The sequence below is a fragment of the Alosa pseudoharengus genome, unplaced genomic scaffold, assembly GCF_046254945.1.
Source record: "Alosa pseudoharengus isolate Yale_2024_CS ecotype anadromous, Long Island Sound unplaced genomic scaffold, YU_APseudo_1.1 YU_APseudo_1.1_scf_3, whole genome shotgun sequence".
NCBI classification, from domain to species: domain Eukaryota; kingdom Metazoa; phylum Chordata; class Actinopteri; order Clupeiformes; family Clupeidae; genus Alosa; species Alosa pseudoharengus.
The window spans coordinates 30,914,183-30,941,389 of NW_027468718.1; the positions used below are offsets into that span (position 1 = coordinate 30,914,183).

General features: G+C 42.4%; 2 protein-coding genes across 2 annotated transcripts in view; both read left to right on the plus strand.

Moving 5' to 3' along the window:
- The first annotated feature begins 604 nt into the window (after nt 1–604).
- hacd2 (3-hydroxyacyl-CoA dehydratase 2) lies at nt 605–8,738 on the plus strand. The gene is made up of 7 exons (XM_076264018.1): nt 605–774; nt 1,691–1,808; nt 2,314–2,332; nt 4,620–4,708; nt 5,565–5,686; nt 6,488–6,666; nt 7,548–8,738. Exons 1-7 carry the CDS (start codon nt 650–652, stop codon nt 7,628–7,630), a joined length of 735 nt encoding a protein of 244 aa, XP_076120133.1. The 5' UTR covers nt 605–649; the 3' UTR covers nt 7,631–8,738.
- A 4,469-nt stretch (nt 8,739–13,207) lies between these two features.
- adcy5 (adenylate cyclase 5) overlaps nt 13,208–27,207 on the plus strand; it is a 79,120-nt gene continuing 65,120 nt past the window's right edge. The window contains exon 1 of the mRNA XM_076264019.1: nt 13,208–14,319. Coding sequence (XP_076120134.1) covers nt 13,384–14,319 — 936 coding nt within the window. The 5' untranslated portion in view covers nt 13,208–13,383. The remainder of the gene's footprint in view (nt 14,320–27,207) is intronic.

Here is a 27,207-nt window from a genome sequence, read left to right on the forward strand (position 1 = left end):
TAAATTAGTTATACGTTAACATAATATTGCTGACTGTATCAATTATCAAAGATTACAGTGTCGGTCGGGCAATGAGTTGATACCCTCTTTGCATTCCAAACATAGGGTCAACATCGCCATCACGCGTATGGGTGGGTGAAGTCCAAGTCAGAGAATGTCTAATAAGGTGAAGTGGACACTTGTAATATTTGTGATACAGTAGTGTTGCATTAGTAGTGCATTAGTAGTGTTGAGTAGTGTTACATTATTTTGCTACGCATCTGTCTGGGAGGATAAAATATGGATGAAGAGAAAAAACCCAAACCAAAACAAAAAAAAACACACGTGCCTTACAAGTTAAAATTGAGACACGATTTAACACTATTTTAAAAACAAAGCTTTTTTTCTGAATAATTTTGGAACATTTTAGTGTCAACAATATGATTTTTTTTAGTGTGATATTGTACATGGTTGGGGATGGGGATACCAGAGAGAAGGGCTCTGGTGATACTCAACTCAACCATCTGTGGGTTTCGACCCTTGTATTGCTGACCCGGTTCCAACAGAGGGCGCAACCCACCAAGTATATGACAAATAAATACCACAGAGACCATACGCCTTTTATTTCCTCCTGACGGTAAGGGTACGGTCGGGTACTGATCAGCTAGTCATGTCAGCACCTGCCATGGGGACCACTCGGGCGGCTCACAGTGATGCGAGCCATAAGAAAAAGAAAGGACCGGGTGCGCTTGCAACTGCCTATTTGGTCATATACAACGTGGTTATGACAGCGGGGTATGTACACAAAATCTCATGCACTTCCTGTTCTTTGCGAGACAGTAGCGAGTGTGTGCCGTAGCTAGGATAATGAATGGATTCAGACAACATGCGCCTGGAGCGAGACATAATCCCTGTCACAGACGCATCCCCTTGGTTCTTTTTTTTTTTTTAAATCTCTAATGGAACAATGGTTAGCTTAGCTTATCTGGCTTAAGTCTCAGATATTTGCATTCATTTGGGAAATATTGTGCAATTGACTTACACGCGAAATTCCATTCTCACTGTTGAAGAGACTTCCCAGCGAAGAGCTGAGTGTAATTAAATCTTAGTGTGCGGCTTTGCAATAGCCTATCTCATGATCCTTAGCGCTACCATAACTTTGTCAATTTGCCTGTAGTTCCTGGTCAGTCAGTAACAATTAAAGTTATGTTTTTGACCTCACTATTCTCTGAGATATTGCTCTCCCACTCTACCTCTGATGTTTGGACTGTTAGCTACTTTTATCAGTAACTCAGCAACGATTCCATCCTTTCACATGCAAAAAAACCCTGACTCTCTTTTCAGCGTCTTCAGTGCGAGTTCTGTAGTTCGAAACCATATTTGTTACAGAACAGGCTATACCACATTTGCGCAACATTTTAAAGCAATGAATTCCAGGGGCCAATATTGGAATTCGAGTTATGCTTACAGGAAGTTGTGCTTTCAACTTGATTTTTTGATAGACTGATTACTAACATTCAACCAGCATCGTTGCGCACGCAGCTTGTCATAATATAATAATAATAATAATAATAATAATAATATTTCCCTGTCTGTTCTTTCTCATTATCTCGCCAATCGTACACTATGCCCACTATGAAGACTCAACTAGTTTGCCTGTATGGAACCTGTCAGTGTTATTCTACAGCTCAAAGTGATTGTCTCTTTGCAGGTGGTTGGTGATTGCTGTGGGTCTAGTTCGAGCATATCTGGCCCGAGGGAGCTACCATGGCCTGTACTACTCCATAGAGAAACCCCTAAAGTTCTTCCAGACTGGTGCTCTCCTGGAGGTGGGTCTCCGACCACTGTGATCAGACGCAAGCAAATATTTAAGGCCATCTCAACACAGAACGCTCCTGCTGCTAGTGTTTGAGCAACCTGAAATCTGAGTGTAATGTGTCTTATCTTATCAAAGGGAAACTGTGCTAAAAAAAATGAGAAAGAGAGACTAAGAGAAAGAGAGGGAAGTTTGTCTTCTATCTTTCAGGGACCAGGGCCGACCACTCATGTAGTCCAATGGAATGTGGTTACAGTCTGCCAGTGTATAGCTCACTGTTCTCGTGCCGGGGGGTGGGCAGTTTTTAAATAGACATGGCGCCCGTCAACTCCCTTGTCTTTGCCATGTGACAGGGAGAGAGTTCACACAAGGCATGATAATGATATTCTCAAGCGTCACTGTGCTATTGGCCTCATTGCTGTTCCTTTAAAAGGCAGCTTTCAGCTTGATCTTTTGTATAAACCCAGAGAGTGTGTCCTTGAGTTCTAACTTTGTTGAATTTCTTTTTTCATCCACAGATATTGCACTGTGCTGTGGGTAAGTCTTCATATATTTAATTTTGGCTTGAACTTTGGTCTTGCAGATTTGGAGTGATCCCACCAAAGGCATTGGCCTCTCTCTCTCACTCACACACAGCTGACTGTGGCAGAGGTTCCTGTATTACTGTGTCAACAGTGAGAGCTGTGGTGTAATTTGTAATTGTGTAATTGTGTTAATATGATAATGGCAGAGCATTAGTGCTGCGGTGGCAGTCAGGGTTCAGAGTCCAACAGCTCTTCATTTGGGATCTCAGGCCGGTCATGACCTTTGTCTGTACAGCTGTTCGCTCATCAGCGCTGTCCCATACTGCACTCTGCTGACCAGCCCCTGTAAGGGCCTATCATATCCAAGTGCAGCCATATTTTCATCTTTCCCTGCTCTGGATACCAGGGATGACCCAATTGGTATCTTTCATGGGACGAAAATTTCCCATTTTACAGAGCAAAAGAATCTTTTATTATACTGTTTTTTTAATCAGGTGCAGGTGCTCGGAGCAGGGTTGGACTGTAAAAGTAGGATTGAAAATCACAATAATAAACACTTGAAATGCCGTGATTATGTCTAAGTTTCAACCATTTATTACCAGTGCTGTATTTTTTTCAAAGTCCCAACTGGATTGATGAGGAACTGCTGAACTGTTGAAAAACAGGGCAGGCCAGTCACCCAAAAGCGTGACATCACTGAAAGGCAGAAACACCTGACAGACTCCCACTGGGGTGACCATCTAACATGCAATATGCATCAGACGGTCCATTAAGCAACCTGTGGTCAGGCCACTCGAGTATTCCTAGTGTAGTTATGACAGCATGTACTGTATGTGGATGACCTTTAGACGCAATTACCAACATGAGGTTGTGCAGAAATTGGCTACTTTAGCGGTCAAGACTGGACGAATAGATATGTAATAACAAGGTTTGGAATTCATATTATAACATCTAGGTGGGATTTATGTTTATTTTTATGTTTATTATTATGTTTAAGTTTATTTCATTTAATTTGATATTAACCCAATTAAGGCAATATTCCGAGTAAGAAGCTCCCATGTAAATAGCATTTTTCTGATGGTCTTAACCTGAACAAAGTAGTCGGAATAAGCAATAATTGAATTAATATCTGTGGAGTATTCTGATCTTAATGGCATTATTGAGGTGCATTGTCTGCATACACCTTAATTGCATTATCATGTCTTATTAGGATTTTCAGTGCAGAAACGTTTACAGAATCAATCAGTCTTTGCTAGTGATAATCGGACTATACTGCATATTAACGGGAATATGAATGGAATATTCTATCACCAATTCATGTAAACCCCATAACCACAGTATCAGTGTTTCCCATACATTGACTAATCTGTGGCGGGGCGCCACAAAATAAAAATCGGCCGCCACACATAAATATTCTATGTTTAATTGAATTGAATTGAAATTAAATTAAATATAAGATCAAATCCTTGCATTGCCATTGAGCTGCGCTTTTTATGCACGCAGCCTTTCCTTGCCCCGCCCCGCTCTCTCTCGTAGCCCGCTGCCCCTCCTCTAAATGTGCAATTCACAAAATATTCACGATTGTTGAAGGATTGTTGTTGCCACATAGAATCATTGCATAGAAGACGTCTGGCTAAATTGCTATTAAATTCGCTTAGCATCGTGACCATGCTGCGCAAATTTGTTCAAAACTGCTGCATTGAAGTTAACTCTGCTAAGATCTTATCACAACATAGTAGGCTACATTGAAGAGACTAAACTAAGTTAAGTTATGCAATCAAGCAGAATCTCAAAGCTAACGTTAGAATACTGTTTGGATGTCGAATTTACCATGCTTAGCCTACTTACAGCTGCTTTTCAATTTCGTTGAAGGTCTCATTTTATTGACTCTGACACTGAATGTTTGCAAAATCCCGATGTAAATGGAAAAGTGTTTTCCAAAATTCAAAAGTGCTTGTCCCAAGGAGAAGTACGAACCTTTATTTTAACTATGTAGAAAACGTTATGAATTGCATCCACACATAAGCAGCCTTTAAACTGTTACAATTGCAATTTGCAAGGGTTCCCTCAAGTGACAGGCACTCAATTAGACCTATACACTACCAAGACGACCCCACCCCCTCTTGTCCAAGTCAGCTACCGCCACAAATTGAATCCAATTCTGTGGGAAACACTGACAGTATTGTGTTATTCTGAATAAGGTCTGAATAACAATAGTTGGATTATTGCTGTGCATGAAAACATAGTCAGCGTGGTTCCTATTTGAGGAACTTAGTCGATCTCTCTGCTCTGTCCTACAGGTATTGTCCCTTCCTCGGTGGTCCTGACAGGATTCCAGGTGATGTCACGTGTGTTCCTCACCTGGGCAGTGACACACAGCGTTAGAGAGGTGAGGCCAATAGCATGCCACCAAATGACACCAGCACTGCCATGACGGCCATTAAATCATTTCCCTGGAAGAAAAATGTTTGCAAAATGTGTTGTAACATGTTTATGTCAATGTTAGGATAAATGCATTACATTGAAATGTAAATTGCTAACACTTAAGCTGGGAAGTGAGTCCCAGTGGTCTACTGTGACTGGTTGCAAATCTAGGCAAAGAAAGTTGTGAGGTGCCTTCAACCTGCAACAATACTTAAGACCAGTTTTAGATGTAGATGTTTGATCTCGTTGTGCGAGCACTGCTTTAGGGGGTTTTCAGCGCACTTCACATTTGACAACACACACTTCTTGACTACTGTAACTGAGGTTTGTTTGCTCACCCAGAGAGACACAGCTGTGCTGAGATAGAACATTCTGTAAGTCTCCTTCCTACGAGGAACATGCCTGATGAGATGGGACATGGATGACCAATAACATGGATATGTGTGTGTTAATATAGAAGTGCTCGCTCTTCCTCTGATTGTTTGCAGAAACCGCATTCTTAGTTTGTTTGTTTGTTTGTTTGTTTGTAGTTAGAACCTCTGTAACCTTTTGAAGTGTGCTACAGATTTGATAAGCATTGGGAGGCTAGCTGCAGCATTGTTGTAACATGAATGAATAATTGTTGTAGTAATGGCCAGTATTCAACTCTTCTCTCACTGGTATTTTAACGTCTGTTTCTGACTCCTATGTCTGCACGCTGTTTGGACTAACAATTCTTTGAGGGAGAGAAGCATGGCGAGAAATGTCTTTTTTTGTGTGGAATAGCTGCTATGTGGCGCCTGTGCTTGAACCATCTTGAATTTTGCCCATTGGTACAACAGGTCCAGAGTGAAGACAGCGTATTGCTTTTCGTTGCGGCCTGGACTATCACCGAGATCATCCGCTACTCTTTCTACACCTTCAGCCTGCTCAACCATCTCCCCTACCTCATCAAATGGGCAAGGTAGAGTGATACACCAGACTGCATAAGCAGGCAATGTATTATGGGATGCAAGTCGATTACAAGAAATCATTATAACAAAGCAAAACCATGCAGTTGTGGAAAACGACCCCCTTACGCTTGTTCATCGCCTGTTATTTAGGCATGACTTTACAACATAACTGTGTTCCCATGCTAAATATGCCAACAGATGATAATTTATGCTAGTTTATTTATAGGAAAGAGCAGTTGCTTTTTGCCTGGCTCTGTCTAAAAGACGAGAACCATATTATGCAGTTATTAACACATTAGGTCACTTTTAGAAACAAAAACATTACAGTTGAGCAATTTCACTGTGAAAAAAAGACAACAGGAGCAAAATATTGTGTGGGTGGAATCTGTTTTTTTTATTAATACTGGGGCACTTCAGTGTGATTCACTAAGGAGCCCTCCTCTCCTCCATGTCGCTGATATTCCAACTGATGGTGGCTTTCATTACCATAGCAACAAGACACTTAAGAACCTCTTTCACCTGGAGGAAGTTGTTTTTGCCCAGCTTAACTCCACAGTGTTTCTACTGTAGGTAGAAAATGGCAACTCTCCTCAGGCTCAGGTTGCTGGCAGTGAAGCCTCCTATATTATTTATTCTTTCTGTACAGAAATACTTTGATTTTAATTGCACTGATTTGAACTATGTGCATAGCCATGTTAAGGGCTGTTCACACCAAGAACAATAACTAACGATAAACACAAACTGTGAACACTTGGTAACAGTCTTTCACATTTAAACTCAAAGCCAATTCTTTGTTCCCATCCTTCTCCCAGGTACACCTTCTTCATTGTGCTTTACCCAATGGGGGTCACGGGTGAGTTGCTGACCATCTATGCCGCACTGCCCTATGTGCAGAAGACAGGGCTCTACTCCATCACTCTGCCCAACAAGTACAACTTCTCCTTCGACTACCACAGCTTTCTCATGCTCACCATGATCTCCTACATTCCCCGTAAGTGCCCCTGTGCTTCCTTCTGTGCATTATTTTATATTTATCTGATTTATTTATTTGGCTGACGCCTTTATGCAAAGCAACTTATAGATACCAATTGCATGGGCCAGTCTCCCTGGAGCAACCTGGGGGTTAAGTGCCTTGTTCAAGGGCACAACTGTGGCAGCTGGTAATCAAACCCACGACTTTTGTGGCTACTGCGTACTAGCCGAGCTCCATAGCCACTACACTTCCACCACCACCACCACATTCTACATATGTACATAGGCGTAGGGGCCAGAGTTATTATAGCTTTGACATTTTCATTAGTTTTTATTTTTATTTAGGTTTTCAGTAGTATTCATTAACCAATACCCCTGGTACCGGCAGCCTACAGGCCTTCTGATTAGGGAATTAGACTTGGGACTGAAGGGTGCCTGGTTCGATCCCTGACCGGTAGGAAATATGTGGCCGTGGGCAGTGACTGAACAGCGCTCTCCCATGTCCACATCTACGGCTGAAGTGCCCTTGAGCAAGGCACCTAACTCCCAACTGCTCCCCGGGCACCACAGCAATGGCGGCTCTATCTATCAGTTGAGTTTCTACATTACGCTGGCTGAGAGATTGAGCTTTAGTTGTTTTCTTGGGATGGGATGAGATTATCATTTAAAATGTGGTGTAATTGCTTCTGTAAAAGCTATTGAAAGAGTTTGCCCATCTTGGTGCCAGCAAAAGCAGAGTGCTTAGTGACTCTTGAAATGTTTGTTGCAACTGTGTATCTGGCTGCAGCATACAGTGTCATATGTACAGTGTTGTTTATTTATGTGTCCAATATGTGTGTATGTGTGTGTGTGTGTGTGTGTGTGTGTGTGTGTGTGTGTGTGCGCACGTGCACGGTCCAGTGTTTCCTCAGCTGTATTTCCACATGTTGCGGCAGAGGAAGAAAGTGCTGGGCCACATGGAGGACTACAGCAAAGTAGAGTGATCCCCCCCAGCAACCCTACGACGCTCTCCTGAGAGTAGACCTAAGGACAAGATGAGAGGCAAAGATAACCTTTAAGAAAAAATACGCTACCGATTTAAGAGAAAAAATAGTCTGCTCATTGTATTACAATGCCCCAACTTTTGTTTTCCCCGATGAAGACCATAACGTATGGATAACAATGGAAACAAATTACATTGTTGATGAATATGATGATGATCGGACTTGGTGAATGGAGAGAAACGCTTGCCATGCTCATAGCTGAAGTTTACAGGCTTGATTGGGTTGGTTAGAGGAGTTGAGAGGGCCAGAGTGAAGAGAAGGGAAAAGCAGGCACTTGTGGGTCATGACAACAATCAATACTCTACTTTAGCCCTGTGGACAGGATTTGCTTTCTCATTTTTCCATGTTCTGTTTCTTCGAACAAACAATACTGTTTTGTTATTCTTTCTTTATTTGTCTGTAAACTATTTGTCCGTTAATGCCCACTGCTCTGCATCTGTGAAATGACACCAAAGGTGTTCACATATGACGTATTAACAATTTTTTCATTGACAGAAATTCTGGAACATTCCTCTACTTGTCTTGCCATGCTAAATGAGTAGCCTCCTAATTGTTGTAAGACAGCATTGTTTATTGTTTTTTTGATTCTCAAACATCCCTTTTTCTTGAGCACTGATTTAGTTAATGTAGTCGTATGCCTTGACAGTGCAGACAAAACTGCTCTCAGGCTTGATATCTGTTCTCATGATTTACCATTAACCATTAAGCTTTTTTTCGCCTCAATTGTAGTAATTTTATGTTGGCCATAGATGTGTTTGAAATATTGGTAACAGTTTTTAAACTGTTTGGAACATGTATTTGTACTTACTTATGGTTTGATGTGACAGGTTGATATTTGTGGGTTGTCTACATATAAATATATAACCAGTCGACAGTAGCAAAATAGTTACAACAGACTTGCTAGTTGTACAGTTATTGCAAGTATTTTTTCTGCATCAATATGTTATTGAACTGTTTTGACATGCAGCATCTTAATGGTCTTTTAAAAATGGATGCAGTTGTCCTTCTGACGCCAGGGATATGTGAACAGTAAACTCTCTTGACTGCTGATCTTGAACTATTTTTGAAGGGCTTGTGCTTGACCCCTGAAACTCCAGGCAAACCGCCGAACAACAGCTCGCATGTAGCCATGGGAACCTTGCACAGGCGCTGGCTGAATTGGATTACAATGCATGCAGTCACCTATCTCTAATGACCAAAAATCCGAACGTGTGTGTGTGTGTGTGTGTGTGTGTGTGTGTGTGTGTGTGTGTGTGTGTGTGTGTGTGTGTGTGTGTGTGTGTGTGTGTGTGTGTGTGTGTGTGTGTGTGTGTGTGTGTGTGTGTGTGTGTGTGTGTGTGTGTGTGTGTGTGTGTGTGTGTGTGAAAGAGTGGTGGGTTGAAGAGGCAGTCAGAGAAAGACAAAAAGAAAGCAAGAGAGTGGTGTAAAGCAGAGCCTGACAAAGAGGAATTACTGAACACCTCAGTGTCTTTTTGCCCTCATATCCAGCAGCCTAAATGAGGGCCTGGGAACCTGGGCAAGGAGGAGAGGAAGTGACGGTGATTTGGTCATGTTTCTGCGCAGAGTTTCCCTTCCTGAAGTAGCACCACTGCACTATAGCAACCTTTTGCCTCAATTTCTACTCATTGTGTCATTGCCTGTTAGAGCCATGCATTTTTAGAGATAGATCTAACTCAAAGTAGTGCTTCTACTGGTTTAATACAAACCTTAATTGATTTTTTTTTTTTTGGTGGGGGGGGGGGGGGGGTTGCTTGTTGCATAGAAGTGTTTCTACCCTTAGTTATTTGTTTCCCATATGCAGTATTGCTGTTCTTTTAGATTTGCATTTAAATAGTGGTTCATGATTGGTAGAGAATTTTGTGATGCACAGGTTTAACGGTTTGTCTTTTGTCTAGATAGAATCTGAATCATACTGTAAGGTTGACATGGAGGTTGACAGTGAAGTTTTTGGGGGGTGCTAAAAATGAACACCTTGCCGAATTGAAATGAATGTATCTCCTAAGCCACCCCAGCTGCTCAGGAGATGGCTATGCAGTTCTTTCATGTGCTGAGCCTTTGATGTCGGACACCAGACAGGCAAGGTGACCCTGGGTGATGACCACCTCAGTCATCCTAGCACCCGCCCACTTTCTGATGTACGCCTAGCCGTTTTTGCTCAAGGGTATCTGGGTAGGGTTTTGTCTTGTGCGGTCAACCGTGGATCTGTTAGACAGTTTGTGTTGCGAGGCAGGCGCGTGACTCGAAACATTGCATGTGAAAGGAAATAAGAGAAATCAACCCACCTTGGGTTAGATACACATGGTAGTCTAAATGAAGCATGCCACTAAACTTTCAACTCCCTTCTCAAATATCCCTGGGCTTTTTGATAAAATAAAAAAAATGTTTTGCATGGGACCAGCAGACTTTGTATAAGTATGGTTATTAATATACCTATATATTTACAATAAATAATATGGGAAGCAAAAAAAGGTGTCTTGAGACTTGTCTTTTTTCATATCATTATGTGAACTTTTGGGTATCCACAGGACTATAGGCTACTACCAAACATGGCACTTGTCAATTATAATGTGGCAAAAATATCATCATGCTGGCACCACTAGAACAGTTAGATTTCAAGTCTTAAAAAAGGACACTTTAGGGGGAGTCTGTGATTGTAATCCAATACATTTTGACAAATTAATCAGACTGCTCCAAACAGTTCTCTAGCTGTAGACAAAGGAGGGTTCTCCGCGCTTCTGTCGTTTGACGACAATCCGGTGCAACCAGGCCAGGACAGATATTTCAGAGAGAAGGAGAGACGCCGGTGCAGCTCAGATGTCTTCTTAATTTTCAAATTAAGTCTTAATTTTAAGTCTCAATCTTAATTTTTTAAATTAAGAAGACATCTGAGCTGCACCGGCGTCTCTCCTTGTCTATGAGTTCTCTAGCTGTCTATTTAGTATTTGTGGATAAAAATGGTGTTCACACATGATCCTGACTTGTCTTTATCAAGCCTTTAACAATTCCAACTAATAGCTTCTGGAACACAGAGGGAAGTGGTGTGATTTCACTGATTGTTGAGTTAAAATATCGACCTTTCGCCAGAACCACAGACTCTCAAAAAAACATAATTTTTAATCAGTTACCATCATAAACAGAGGGAGCCATATAATTTATTAAAATAAAGTTGTATTAGATAATGGGGCACAGTCCTTCATTAGCCTTTTTCTTGAAACCATTGATGTGTCTCCACACGATGGCAGCAGACATCCTTTAGAAGTCACAGATGGGGACCTCTCAGGTCATTAAGATTTCACAAGTGTCTGTGCAGCCCATGCACACACACACATACCAATTACTGGGACACATAGATTAAACAACAGGAGATAGGTACCTGAAAATATCTATTTATCAAGAGGACATTGTGTTCCTGGCTATTCACTTTGATTGTAGTTGAGGAAAATGGTTTGTGGCTAGTTTTCCCCCACCTGACTCAAGGCAGAGAGACCATTTTTGTCAGGTTCAGGTTTGGTGGTCATACACAGGTTTCACTATGAACTGTCATAATGTTTTTGAAAGTTAAGCAAAAGTAATATTGCTATTAAGTTTGGATTTAAAAGGAAATGGGATGGCTAGGCTAGCTATATTATATAACATATTTCCTAATAATGCTTAATGCTTCATAGTCAGATATTAAGACAAAGGGGTTTTGTTGACTTGGGTTATGATCTGTTCAATAACGTTTACATTCACCATCAGTTTTATATTCTAAAATTGGGTGAATACCATGTGAGTAGGCCTAATTCTATTACTTAGGAAGATATGCAAATGTATTTGCAATGCATGCAATGAATGCAAAGTATTTGGCTCATAAATCATAATTCACATTGTAAGAGGATGTAGGCTATGGGTAAAGTGGTATGCTACTATGTAATCGGACAGGTCAAATGAAAAAGGCCGAAGCCAACAGAGTAGGCTATAGCAACCACTGAAATATGCTCATTGGTCCCCAGCTCAATAAGTTGTGTAGGAGAAAGTTTTACCTCTTGTCATATCAGCGTACTAATAGATCAGTTTATTAGTTAAATAAGCTGGAATGGAATGGTTACACCAAGAGAAAGAGGAGGTTTGCCTCCCATGTTTATTCTGAACTAAAGCTATTTAAAACAGTGGCCCTTGTCTATTGGCCCTGTAGGCCTAGTCATACAGATGGGGAATTCGATTTGATAGCCTACGCTTGTTAAGTGTCGACTGTCCAGCTGTGGTAGGAAACCCGCCTACTAGTTATATGAATCAGAGAAGGGCGCCTGAAACATTTAATAGGCCTATGCTGACAGAAGTCGCAGCCAATGAAAAGCCAGTGGCGAAAGTTTTTCAGGTCGATCCATCCAATTGCGCTAGAACGAAGGCGGACCTCAGGAATCAGCCTTGGTTGAATGGTAATAGAAGGCACAGTGGCAGCGAAACGGCTTGAGGCTTAATCAATACTGTGTATCTCGTCGTGGACAGTCCGCAGAAGATTTTTTTCGTGCCAGTTTTTAAAACGACTCTTGCACTGCCACTCTCTGACGTGGACTAAATTCATAGCTCTGCAAGTGGAAAATATTCTGCATTTTTGACGCGCTGACGTCTGTGATGCTGCATGAATCCGCATGGACAAAATGTGTTGGTGATTGGGAAAGGGGATCTTGATCACAAACAAGCAGCTGCAACATATAGCCTAAAAACGGGATAGTGTGAGCGTTGCATTTGAAGATTCACGGGTGTCGTCACTCATCGTGAGGTAAAATCACCATGCTGTCCTTGTGGTCAATGAACATTTGCGTGGGTCGAGAAGATCGCGCGTTTGAGAGGAAATCATATGTGTCTGACCATGCGCTGGGCTGCATCCCTAAGCTCCTCACAGGTGGACGACTTGCTTAAATCAATGAATCAATACAGATAGCAGCATGTAGCCTAGAGGTTATTTTATTTTTGCCGTGTTTTCCTGCCTCGGCTTGCCGGATGTTTTCTTTTCTACACCAGCAGATAAAAGGGGGCAAATAGGAGACATGCCATAGATAACATTACTCGCCCACTGATGCTGCTGCTGACATTTGGCGATTTGATGTGTTGACAGAACATGTCATATGTGCCGAGAATTCCCTCCGTATCAGGACTGTGTGGCTGTGATGTTCTGGTTGTCCTGGGATGAGTCCAAAATGACCGGTATCTTATTTAATTATTTTTAAGTGGTCTCTAAATCAGTTGTCATATTATGGAGACTGATGCTAATGAATTGTAGAATGAAGATTATAGGAAAACGATTTTCTGTAGGCCTATTTATAACCAAGGACTTGGGCCTATAGGCTACTGAAATTGCATCTTTTTACGCGCAACATCAACGTTTATTGTTTGTAGCATATCACATGTTGAAGTGGCGTCAAGATGCTTACCACTGCACTTATCACGATGAACTTATGTCCTTCGGGAAATCTGATCTTTCATTTCGTAGTGACTACATAGCTTGAGTACTTTAAAAAGTTCAGAAATAAACTGTTCAGAGGAAAGCTTTTCTTAGTAGAAGTTAATTTTGGGGAGAAATTATGATCGCAAGCAACAATCAGTGAAACGTAGGCCTATGTCAGGCTTAGTTTCAGGAAAAGGAAAGTTTTCTTTGGAAAGTTTATTTATTAGCTGTTACCTTTTAAACAGAAGAGTAGAGACTAAGCAGCATGTCTAGATCGAACAGTGTAAGCCCGCCTGGCGTTGGTGCTCCTGGGCTGAGGGGAGGGACGGAGCACAGATCTGCTTGGGGCGAGTCAGAGGCCGTAGCGAACGGATGTCCATACTCGGCCCGATCCTCCACCAGAAGGCTCGCACGGTCCAACAGCAGATGGAGGGAGGAGGACGATTTCGACCGACAACCGGGGAGAGCTACCACAACCGTCAGCCGAGTTAGTTTCAGGTCCAAGTCTGCGTGGCAAGAACATGGGGAGGAGAGTCGCAACAATAACCGTTCGTCCCAAAGGTACGCGGATGGCGAAGTGAGACCCAAGTCGGTGGAGTTGGGTCTGGAGGAGAGGAGAACCAAATCAAAGTCGGAGGAGGAGGACGACGTGTCCGACGTCCACTTTTCTATGTTCTCAATGGTCGCATGCTGCACCAGCGTGATGCATATTTTCAAGTCCAAAAAGTTTCAGTCGGAGAAGTTGGAGAAGTTATACCAGCGCTACTTTTTCCGACTGAACCAGAGCAGCTTGACCATGCTCATGGCTGTGTTGGTGCTTGTATGTGCGGTCATGCTGGGATTCCACTGCGCCGGCGGCTTCTATCGCCTAACTTATGTGGTTGTTTTCTCAATGGCTATTTTGCTTATCCTTGTGTTAATGATCGTGTGCAATCGGAATGGATTCCACCAGGACCACATGTGGATCGTCTGCTACGTTGTAATCCTTGTCGTACTGGTGGTACAGGTGATAGGTGTTATTCTCGTGCAGCCCAGAAGTGCTTCGGAAGGAATATGGTGGACCGTTTTCTTCATTCATGTTATCTACACGCTGCTCCCGGTCAGAATGCGAGCAGCGGTTATCACCGGGGTGGTGTTGTCTGCCATTCATGTCATCATTTCATGGAGACTCAACGAGGTGGATGTTCTCTTGTGGAAACAGGTGAGCTAATTTACTACTCGTTATTAGTTTGTCTAACATCTGTTTCTATGGCTGTCACATGAGTTGTAAAGTTATCTCAACCATCTTCAGTCTGTCAAAATAACACGCAAAGCCCCACTTCTGTTAGGACACATTTTGAAGATGTATTTGTTAGCCTATGGGTGAGGGTGGATTGATGATATCCTATAAGCTTGTGGTTTCAAGATATAACATGAATAATGGCCCCATAAATTCAAAATAGACACATTGTAAAAAAGTAATGCAAATATAAGCAGCAAAGCACCTGCAAACTGAAAACATTTAGACAAAGATCTGCTTTAACCCTCTCTGATTTAGAGCTTGAAGAGGGGGGCAATCAACCAGTGGTTGCTAGGAAACCTCAAGAGGTTTGTTCCTTGTCATATTTCTGAGGACTACATCCAGTGAATGAGTTGCATAAACAATAGCAACCAATTAAAGCTTATTTTAACCACCAAGAGAAAGTAATTGGTTAATTCTTAGCATTGTGTGGTAGGATCAGGCTTCACTCAGTTTCTTATTCTTTCTTAGAGTGCTAGGTCAATATTTGATATCAAGGAAGAAATAAGGCTGCACTTAAAACATGTTTATTGATACATGTCTATAGTTACATGTTTATTTAAACATGTTTTGCATGCAAAGTGTGCCTTTTTTTCTTCCTTAATTCTTAGCATTTCTAGTTCTATGCATGTCAATTGGGGATGAATGGTATCTGAAAACAGATATAGCCTGGTGCAAACAGTCACCAGCTGAGATATTCCATTAATCTAGACATTCCAGTAACTTGTGCATTTGACAGTGGCTCTTGTACCGAGATGATTTCAGATTAATGACAGGGTAGAATGGAGAAAATATGCAGCCATGGCACATCAACTTCTACAGATGGTTGCCTTAAGCCCATTTGCCAAGTCACCAGAGCTGTACATTTGATTAGTTAGGTTTGGAAATCAATGACATTGATTCACAAGAAGAAATTATTCAAGTGACAAAATAGATGGAAAATTGGTGACATTTCTCTCAGTGTGACTGCAGGAGTATTTTGACCATAACCTAGAATAAAAGAAATTCCTGTACATTGTAAAGTTACAAAAATCTAGTTTGTAATTGTAAACTGCAGGCTCATTTAAAGCTTTAGTCGTTTTTGTTTTGTTTCTTGAGTGAAGGTGTCAAGTGGTTATATTATGTACAGCATCATTGTATTCCATTATTTTCATTGTTCTTTTCCAGATTTTCCAGAATTCTCTCTCTCCTTCAATGCTTCACCTTTTCCCCAAAAGATTCCCATCTCCATGAATACATTTTAATGCTTTCTTTTTATACCCCTGATTGTGTTTTTTTCTAATGCTTATGGACCAGGTTATTTGCCTCCACACTTTTTAAACCAAATATGTACCATATAAAACCCATAGCCCTCTGGCTATTGTTTTATGAGGCAGGCTACATTGTTCCATTTTAAACTCCACAAGCCGCGGCTACTTTCCACCCTTGCTGTCCAGCGTACTCACCAGCACAGAGGTATTCCACATTGTTCCAGTGGTCATATTTATGGATGTGCCCAAGCTATGCTGGCAACAGGAACCCTCTTTGTGTGCCCTCAAGTGTGAAGTTAGTGGTGAAGTTAAGATTATTACTGCAGCACCTCTTAAATGGAAGATTAGGAAGTACTGAGTGCATGAGGCGTGCGACATACTCCAAATGACTCTGCCCATGCAGCCCTTGCAGTCTGTGGACATGTCACACTGAGGAGAAGCATGAAAAGTAACACACACCAAATGTTCTTTTGTGAGGTGCTGGCCGCTAGTAGAAAAGACGCTTCGGCAATCTGATGAAGGCCTAATAGGCTGAAACTTGTTTGTCTATTAAACCCTCTCATATGGAGCCAGAGCATGCAGCACTTTTCTACCATTCACACTGAGAAGAAGCAACGTTGCATTACCACTTTAGTTACACTTACAAGATCATAGTTATGCACGGGAAACCAGATCTGGAGTGTTTTGGGAGAAATTGTATTTTTCTGTTGTTGACAAAAGTGCTACACAGACTGGCATTCGTGGCTTGGTGTATTTTGCATGATATTCAGAATTATATCCCCACTTTGTCCTCGTCAGCAGTTAGGGTTTAGAGCTTGAGCTTGAGTTTGAATGGGGCTACTGCAAACAATGCAGGTAATTGTGCTCTGCTCATTCCCAGGATCCAGTTGTAGGTTGCTGTGCTCCATGTTTACAGATGAGATTGTTTTTATTTATTTATTTATTTATTTATTGGAAAAATTAATTCAACTGTTTCAGATTTGGATCTTCTCGAACAACTGAGAATCATCTTCTGTTGTGCATGTTGTTCTTTCTCTTTCTCTATGAAATATACTTCATTTTTGCTGAACAAAGACCAATGTGGTACCTCAATCAAGTTCAAGGTCTTTTGAATGATTTACTGGAAGTAAGCAGTTGCGCCTTGGGTCTGCGTTTTCAGCCCTCTCGACATTTCAGATCGCTGTATATCTGCAGCAGAGCCAAGAAATGGAACTGAATAATGCCTCCACGTGTGCCCAGCTTGTGCTAGTGCTTTGTGATATTGCTCTGTGCTGCGCTGCCTGTTTCCAGAGTATGTCAGGCCCTCCTGGGAGACTTCAGAGGAATCTCTGTTTTGCTGCGTGCGGCTTTATGAAGGAACTTTCAATTTTCAGCTCACTACCTGTACGTTTTTCAGTACCCCCCCCTTCTATTTGTTTCCTTGAGCCTAAATGCGTCGTTTGAGGGCGGGGGGGGTGGGTGTGTGGGAACGGACGGCCGTATTTGTTGCTCTTTCCACACAAAGCTGTTGTCTTAAGCATATCCAATCTCGGTGTGTTTATGGTTCTGAGCACTGTTCCCGGATAGAGGGCTCTGGTTATCCCGGGTGGGGGGACTTGGGGAGATCCGGAACAGTGATGCTGACTTTTTGTAAATTGCTATGAGGGAATCATTCATGCTGAGCAGATGACAGACAATATGATTTTGCACCATCGCTCAGCAAAATGTACTCCATGAAACAAATGCTTTTATGCATCAGAGGGACAGTGGTGGTAGGTTATAGCAGCACAGTCACTTCAGGTTAGATGGCTAGTGTTGTCAGAACACCAAAATTATGACTTTGATACAGTACCTTACCTAAAAATCTCATTGATAATACTGAAACACTACCATGGCAAAACATTACATAAACATGAGTAATAGAATAGGCCTAGATGACGGAACATGGGACTTACTTTTTGTTTTAGCTGAGAACAAATATGCCTTTTATTAAACCCTTATTTAAAACGGCATTCTTAACTGATCAGAACTGATAAAATTGGATATAGTAACATTTTACTTTCATGGCATCGTGCTACCCACTTTGCATCTAGCCCAAACTACAGATTTGGTGCTATCAGGAGGTCGAAAATGCAATCAATCCATGAGTGAAGGTCTGAATCTGTATTTCTGTTTAATTTGGCTAACATTTTGATGTGAAAATGTGGGTGGTGATTGTGCCATCTCTGACATGGGTCTGCTTGTCTTAAGTGCTCTGAATACCCGGGCTGCAAAGTCTGCATCATGTGGCAGCCACTGAGGTCTGTGACACCTCATTTCCAGCTTTTATGGGACACCTGCAGCTGTGACGTACAACATGAATCACCACATTTGTTTATATATATATATATATATATAATATAGGTAGCACGATACCATGTGATATATCACATATAACAATAGTGCTACAGAAGATATTTATATTTGGGGGGGGGGGGGGCTTTTATGCCTTTAATCTGACAGGACAGTGAGGGAGTGACCAGGAGAGGGAGATAGGGTGGGGATCGTGAAATAACCCAGACTCGGGAAATGACCCGGATATGGAATGAGCGCTGTAACCAGTTGCGCCACAGCGCCCCCCAAATCACCCTATTTCTAATAGACTTCACAGTCTCATGTCTGCACATGAGGCATGCTTACTTTACTAAGTTCAAGTGCATTGTGTTGTTGTGACAGCTGTGGGCTTACTGTAGTGTTTGCTCATATGTGATTGGCCTAGCTTTAATATGAAGTGCTCTGTAATCCCCAGAAAAATTGGCTTCTGCTGTAAGTATTTCCCAGGCTATTCAATAATTAAGCAACACTCCCTCTGTCTCATCACAACCAAAGACATCCCCCTGTCCCAGTATGACGCCACGAGGGATCTCTGGTTCTCAGAAGGGGACAGTCATAAAGTAAACAACACCAGCATTGTTTACCTTGCACTGACATTAGAGGTCTCGAATCATCACTGTAACTATTTATGTCTTCATCTTTGTCAGTACCATTATTAATGGATTCATGCTGATGTGACTACCTGTCTATAACTATGACTTTTTGACCGCCAGACTGGCCAGTCCCCTCTTGATCCTATGGGTTGAGATGACTCTATTCATTGCAATATACATGTAGCTCAAAATTCTTCAAATTCCTGAAAATTCTTTAAATTCTTAGTCTCTCTGGTCCCTCTACCCTTGCGCTAATCCTGTCGCATCAATCTGGCCAGCTTTACTTGAATCTGCCCTGAAGAGATGAGAACAACACCTTGTGACTTGTGTGCACGTGAACTTCAAGGTTGTTCGGTGACAAACTGAAATCCGGCTCTAAAGAAAGGCCTATGATGTTGGCCACAGTCAGAGAACGACTCTGGGGGCCCTTAGTGACTCTGTTATCCGAAGCCGTAAACACAAGGGCCTACCTCTCTGAGTGTCTCCTCCACTTCCTCTTCTGCCTCCCACCCAACCCCACTTTCCTCTGTTATTAATCAGAGACCGGAGAGGGCCGATGTAGCCTCGTCCTCCTCGGAGGCAGCCCTGGATCTCCCTTCGTCCTTAAGGAAGGAAGCTAAGGAGAGGCGGACGGTCTCGCTTGGCCCGCCTCCAGCTGTAATGAGGTTTGCGGCTGCTGTAATTGAATTGCCCCGCGCTGTAACGTGCAGACTCGCTGGAATTCAAAACAGATGTCCTCTACCTCCACCACTCCTCCTGACAGACCTGCTATTAATTTGCCTTTGAGATTCAAATCCTCCCCACTGACAGAACAAGCCCCCCCCCCCCCTCCCAACAAAACTCCTTATAGATTTGACTACGTGCACTCTTACGCAACAGCTAGTGTGGAAAGAAAACCCCTTGAGGGAGGTTCAGTTTTAGAACATGCGCTCTGCATGTCTCTGCAGACCATTGCCTTTCCTGGGTGACTGAGCTCATTTTGATCCCTTTTTTTAGACTTGAAACCTGCCAGAGTCGTGACCATAGGTGTGAGACGGTTGCGGACACTAACCACGGCAGGGCTCTGGCCCTGCGGAGAGGGCTCACGCTGTGGTGTTCATGTGAGCTTGGCGAGGACTGCGTCGCCTCCTCCTCCTCCTCTCAGAAACCACTTCTGCCTCTGTCCCCCGTGAGTGCAGACCCTACACAGAGCCTCCAGTATCTTAGCAACTGAGTCTTCTTTTAAACGCAAACACCATAGAGCGGCATCTTCTGCCGAGCCGTCCCCGTTGAGTGCCTTGGTCTTTTTTTCATCTCCTGCTCTTCCAGAGGATTCCGTGTCTCCCTTTGTGGCGTAAAGTGAGATAATTAAGACACAACTGCTCCCAGACCATGACGTGTTTTCCCCTGTGTTGCCCCCCCGCGCGCACGCACACACACACACACACACACACACACACACACATATCCCCCTTCACAACATATTGTTTTTCTTCTTATCAAGGGAGGCCTGTGGGCAATCATGGAAATGGGAAATAATGTGTGTGGGTGACGCAAGGCTTTTAACAATAGTGCTACAGAAGGCTGATCACAGGTGTTCCATTAAGACTTGTATAGCCCGCGATGGTTATTTCTGATGTAATCTTTATACCTTAAAGGTACTGTTAGTGACATTAGAATGCCTTGTTCACTTCCGTAAGACCATATGAGTCCATTTCCACCTTTCAGGGTGCAGAGCATAGGCCTATGTACATGCAGTAATGGTATTGTTGGGAATCCTGTCTGTGCTGATTTACTAATAAAGCTGGACTGTACGGTAACGTGTGTAACAAGTTATTACCTGCAGTTTTGAGCAAAAAAAGCAGCTGTCTGCTTAACTAAAACCAGTCACATTTTCCCCCTCCCTGTCCACCACCTTTTGATGCTCAGATTCCTTTTCAGCTTCACGCTGTTTGTTTTATGAGTGAGGAAAAATCCACTTGGTGCGATGTGCTGTCACTTGTGAACATGCAACAGCTACATTTAGTGGAGCTCTTTCAGAAGCCACACAATATTATCTATGCACTTTTTTGGTTGTTCTGTTAAGTTTCCCTTTTGAAAGGCGATTAGGCAAGAGCATATTTTGATAGAGGGAAATGGTTGCGGCAACACCTTTTGGGCCAGCATTTTCCTTTGATAATGTTTCTTATTGATTTTATTGACATTGATTTTTTTGAAACGGCATGATAGAATTTTGACATATTTAATTCTGAAACGCGCTGAACAGCTCCATTTCCTACCTTCGAAAGCGAGAGCGCCAGATCTGTCTTATCTTTTAAAAAAAATAAAGAAAAGGGGAAAAACCACAGTCTAGTAGATGGAATGTGCAGCCTGATATTCAGTGCTTGGTGTTTGCATGAGAACTTGCTGTACTCGTGAACTGAAGAGGGCAGGTCGACCCAGATTCCCCAACAAATTTAATTGGGCCCCCGTCCGTGTTTTTTTTTTTTTTGAGCTAGCAGCGACGCTAACCTTGGTGCCTCCCCAAGTGACAGTGATATATGCAGCGGTGCACTGGAACTTTTCTCGGCCTTGCTGTATACATTTGTAAAGATGGCGGAGAGATGGCTGTGGGCTGAGAGAGAGGACGCTAAGGAGGTACCAGTGAAGCAGAAGATGATCCTTTTCCTCTGCTGAGTTAAGACCTATGTTCCCACTGTTGTTTTGGTTATTTATACTAGGGGGGGGGGGGGGTCATGCTTCTTAGACTGGCCTGAGTCATAGTTCAGAAGTGGATGAAGATATGTTGGAACAAACTGAATATCTGGATTATTTTTGTTTAATCCTTCTATGTCACTTGTATAGTTTGATTAATGCCAAGAAAGTAGCTTAATGAACCTAGACCAGCCACAGGCATACGTAATGTAAAAGCCATTAATTGTAATTTCAGTATTCATGACCATTCATTGGCCTTTCAATGAAGGGATCTGAATTGATTGACTAGTCAGAGATGGCTGTGGTGTTGATAATTGGAGTGGTAGTGGGGGTGAAGAAACAGTCTTGTGTATTGTAGATGTGAGGCGAGAGGGAAGTATGAGAGGACTAAACTGACTGTTCTGCTAGGGAGGTTTGTTTCAAGCTCCTGTACAATCATGCGATGTAAAGTTGTGTAATGTAATGTTTTGTTGGTGCTGGCTGACAAACGGTAACTGACAGGGCTTAATTATACAGCACTGAACAATATCGGCTTGCCAGTTCATGGCATGCCAGTGACCTCTTCACCTGAAGCCCCTTTGTTCATTTGTGGCAGGGCTGTGCTGTCTCAATGTACATTCAAACTCACTCTTTGTGTGAAAGAGCCTCCCAATCTCACCAGTCTACAAGAATGGAAACTCCTTGTTCCCAGTTTGTCGCTCTGCACAAATGAGTTGCCCCCCCCCCTCCACCCCCGCCTGTCTGTCCCACCCCGCTGGTCAAACTGAAATGGAAGCTTTTCTGGATGGATGTTTCCTTTTATTGTTGCCACAACTGTTCTTTTTTTTTCGAGGGAAGCCTTATGTCTGACAGTGAATTGGGCATGTGTCAACAATTATTTGGGTTAAAGAATAGTGTTATGTCATATCATGATTTGGACGGACAGATTCAGCTCCATAGGCCGAAAATGAGGCACTGGTTATGGATAATTGGATCTGGTTTGACTCTGGTATAGGCTGATGTTTTGATTGTACAATAATGGATTTGTCAGGAAATTTATTTTTAGTGAAGGTGTCATTATTGTAGGGTGATTAGTGTGTATGTCACACTGTTTTTAGGCCAAAAGTATCACTCTGACAGCAATTTCTCACTCTTAACTCTTTTTTTAAAATTCTGCCTGCCATATTAATACAGTGTTGGTTGTCCTTGCTTTTTTAGCTCACTCAGTCAGTCTCATGATCCTGTTGGGCCTTTTGTCTCTGAAGTTAACCGCAGGTTGTATCATGCAGTGGGGGCTTTTCAAAGGACGCCCGGGTGCAGAGAGCTCAGCCCCACTGGGCCCTGTGCTCAGCCCCTGTGATGAAACTTTAATGTGCCCCTCTGATGTCTGGTGCATTGATATCAGATTATTGTGCCCTCCCTTTGCCTGGAAAAAAAAGTGAAAATGGGCAAAAATGTGCCTAGTAGTCTGTCAATGTACTGGAATTGTACCAGGGACACACAAAAACCAGATGTGTCAGGGAGGACGCAGAGCTAAAGCAGGTGAGGGGGGCATAGATGGAGGGCAAGAAAATAGAACAAGATCCCGAAACAAACAGCTACTGGCCAGATTTAGCATTCAGCATTCTTTACAAAGAGGGGGACGGTGCTGCTATGCAAAGTTTGGGAACAACTGATTTATGAAAAATTCCATTAATGAGCTGTACAGTTGTTGGTCTGAAATTGTCAGTGGACCAGAGAAGGAACAGAAGGGCAGTATTTCATCTGAGGGGAGACACCTGGATTTGACTGGATGGTGGTGAAGTCTTAGGACCATCAGAACTCATTTCCTGGGGTTATTTTAAGGCATAAAATTACTTTCTCTGATCTGTTTTACGCAAAAGCAATGTTAAAAATAATATGGATGTAATCAGACTGGAGTAATCCAACAACCCCATTATGTGAATACCAATGAAGTGAAATATATTACAACTGGCGAAAGCTGTGTGTTGGTTTGTGGCTTTGATATTAGCTACGGAATTAAATCACAATTTTAACTTGAGTTCTGATGACTAAGGTACAATACCGTTTCCAAACAAGTTGGGACTCTTTGTAAAATATAAATAAAACCTAAATGCTATGCAAATCATGTAAACACTTTTATTTATTTGAGAATAGTGGAAAGACAACAATTGATGCCAGCAAGATTCTCAAAAAATGTTTGGGAGGGGGGCATTTTGTTTCTTCACATCTTCTATTAACAACAGTCTGTAAATGTTTGAGAACTTGTTGCTGGTATTTGTTAAAATGAGCTGTTGTCCCATTCTTGTCCGATTTCAACTGCTTAACAATCTGGGGTCTTTTTAATCAGGTTTTTTTTTGTCCCAGTGTGACCAGCCTGGATTGCAGGCAGGCCATTTTATCACCAGGACTCTTCTACTATGGAGCCATACTATTTTAATATATGCAGAATGCAGCTTGGCATGGTTTTCCTGAAAAATAGGTTGTCTGGATGGCATATGTTGCTTAAAACCTGTATATCATTCAGCATTAGTTGTACCTTTCCAGATGTTTAAACTGCCCATGCCAAAGGCACTGACACGGATTGTACCCCAATACAATCATAGATGCTGGCTTTTAAACTGTGCATCCTCTGGGCTAAAGAGGATAGGGACCATCCAACTTGTTGTTTTTGCAGAGTTCATGATTTACAACAACTGATTGGTTTAACCACAGGGCAATTTCCCACTTCTACTCAGTCCATCTTAAAGGAGCTCTGAGTACAGAGGCATTTCTGGATCATGTCTAAATATGGTTTCTGCTTTGCATACGTTTTAACCAGCATTTGTAGATGGAGCATCAAACTGTGTTTTTAGACAATGGTTATCGTTTTACTGAGCCCATACATAGATTTTTATTACCGAAACAGATCTGGTTTTAATGCAGTGCCATTTTCAGTGCGCATTTTTACTTCTGATAGACTCTGCCTCTCTGTGATGCTCTTTTTATACCTGGTCATGTTTCCAGTTAACCCTGGTGTTTTCTTAAGCATTACACAACTTTTCATACCTTTTGTTGCCCCATCTCAACATTTTTGAGAATTTGCTGGCATCAAACTCAAAATTAATGTGGTTGTTTTTGTTTTGTTGTTGTGTTGTGAAATTGTCAAATTTGTCTGTCTCAACATTTGATGTTATCTATGTCCTTTTGCAATTAGATCTGGGTTTGCAAGTTTTATAGATTACCACATTCTGTTTTTATTTACAGCGTCCCAACTTTTTTTGGAAATGGGGTTGTATATGCATCACTATATAAATATGCTTCTCCTGAGCAAGGGGTCTAGCTTAATGTTTTGTCCTAACAAATTATGCAACTAGTTTAGATTCGTCTTGGCATTAAGCTGCAAGGAGGGATGGAAAGAGAAATTTATCTTCGTTTCATTTCAATTAATTTGTCTTGCCGTTTACTGAAGATTACACTTCAAACATCGGGCAAGTCAGAAGTACTTAGACTTTTAGAAAATATTAATCCTGGCATAAATGTAATAGCTCTCTTGGATTTGAAGCCAGTACTTGCTCTGTGCATTATGTTTTGAGGTTAGAAGAATTAGCAATGTTTGCAGCTCTAACATGTACCCTTTTGAAAGTAACAGTTCCTTATTCCTCACTGTTACCTAACTTGTTTCCCATTTTCTGACCTGCTAAAACAAATGTAACATCTATTCATCACAGGGGCTAAACCAAAGTCATCATTGTCATTTAGGAATTTGTGGTGAACACACACCACCCATGTATGCCGTTGTTTGTCCGGATTTATTTCCAGGCAAGCGAGGCAGACAGAATTCATAAAGCAAGCAGCACTACCCTAAAAGATTAACAGCCCCCAGCGCTTATTCATATCTTTGGCTTCGTGTCATGACTCCCACTTATCCTGCCTGTTGTTCTGCCCCTCCACTTACAAGCGAGGGAGGGCCAACGACTAAGCTTTCAGCCCTAATGCTGGAAGATGATGAGCCTTATTCCTGCTCATTTTGGTCAGTGTTCCCTTCTGATGAGGGAGACACTCTGCTGTTAGTTACCCAGGAAACTGGAGGAGACTGGTGCTTCCATCATGTACACACGGCCATTTTTCATAGATGGCACAGTGTGATCTAAGATGTGAATATTTAATGCCTCTATTTGACATTTGGACATTTTGTGTACACCAATAGCTATGTTATATTGTTCTCGAAAGCTTGTTGTGTATTCATGGCACAGAGATGTGCATACTTGGGAACTTTGGACATTTGCAAAGAATGACTCGGAAGTTTCCGCATATCTCTCTTGGGTGAGCAGCACAAACACTCAATCATTTCATTCACTAGCTTTCCTGTTCCACAAACAGCTCTCTCTCTCTCTCTCTCTCTCTCTCTCTCTCTCTCTCTCTCTCTCTCTCTCTCTCTCTCTCTCTCTCTCTCTCTCTCTCGCACACTCACTCACACACACACACACAAACACACTCACACTCACAAACACACTCTCACTCACACACTCTCACTCACACAAACACTCACACACTCACACTCACACTCACACTCACACTCACACTCACACTCACACTCACACTCACACTCTCACTCTCACTCTCACTCTCACTCACACACTCTCACTCACACACTCTCACTCACACACACTCACACTCACATTCACACTCACAAACACACTCACACTCACAAACACACTCACACTCACAAACACACTCTCACTCACACAAACACTCTCACTCACACAAACACTCACACACAAACACGTGTTCACACTCACACACACACTCACATTCACACACACACACACACTCACTCACAAACACACACTCACACAAACACGCGTTCACACTCACACACACACACTCACATTCACACACACACACACTCACGTTCACACACACACACACTCACAAACACACACTCACACAAACACTCACAAACACTCTCTCACACACACACACAAACACTCACATTCACACACACACACAAACACACACACTCACACACTCTCACACAACCTCACACACACAAAAACTCACACACACAAACACACACCAAAACGCACAAACGCGCACACACTCACACACACAAAAACGTGCGCACTCAAACACTCACACACACACATACACACACACTCATACTCACACACTCATACTCACACACTCATACTCTCTCACACACACACACACACATACACTCACACACACACACAAACACAAACACACACAAAAACGTGCGCGCACACACACACACACACACAAAAACTCACACACACACATACACACACTCATACTCACACACTCATACTCTCTCACACACACACTCACACATACACTCACACTCACAAACACTCACATTCACACTCACCCTCACACACACAAACACTCACACACACACACACAAACACTCACACACACACACAAACACACACAAAAACGTGCGCGCACACACACACACACACACACACACACAAAAACTCACACACACACATACACACACTCATACTCACACACTCGTACTCTCTCTCACACACACACACTCACACACACTCACTCACTCACAAACACTCACACACACACACTCACAAACACTCACATACACACACACACACTCACACACACAAACACTCACATTCACACTCACACACACACAAACACTCACACACACAAACATGCATTCACACACACACTCACACACTCACATTCACACTCACACACACACACACACAAAAAAACACACACACACACACACACACACAAAAACACACACACACACAAACACTCTCACACACACACACACACACACACACACGCACACACAAAGACACATTCACACACACACACACAAAAGCACTTACATTCAGACTCACACACACACACTCACTCACAAACACACACAAACACTTTCACACACACACACATGCACACACTCATACTCACACAAACACTTTCACACACAC

Excerpts from the sequence above, each read along its gene's own strand:
- hacd2 (XM_076264018.1), top strand. The coding sequence starts at position 650 with ATGTCAGCACCTGCCATGGGGACCACTCGGGCGGCTCACAGTGATGCG. Across the intron at positions 775-1,690 it reads AACGTGGTTATGACAGCGGG|GTGGTTGGTGATTGCTGTGG; the intron begins GTATGTACACAA and ends GTCTCTTTGCAG. Across the intron at positions 5,687-6,487 it reads TACCTCATCAAATGGGCAAG|GTACACCTTCTTCATTGTGC; the intron begins GTAGAGTGATAC and ends TCCTTCTCCCAG.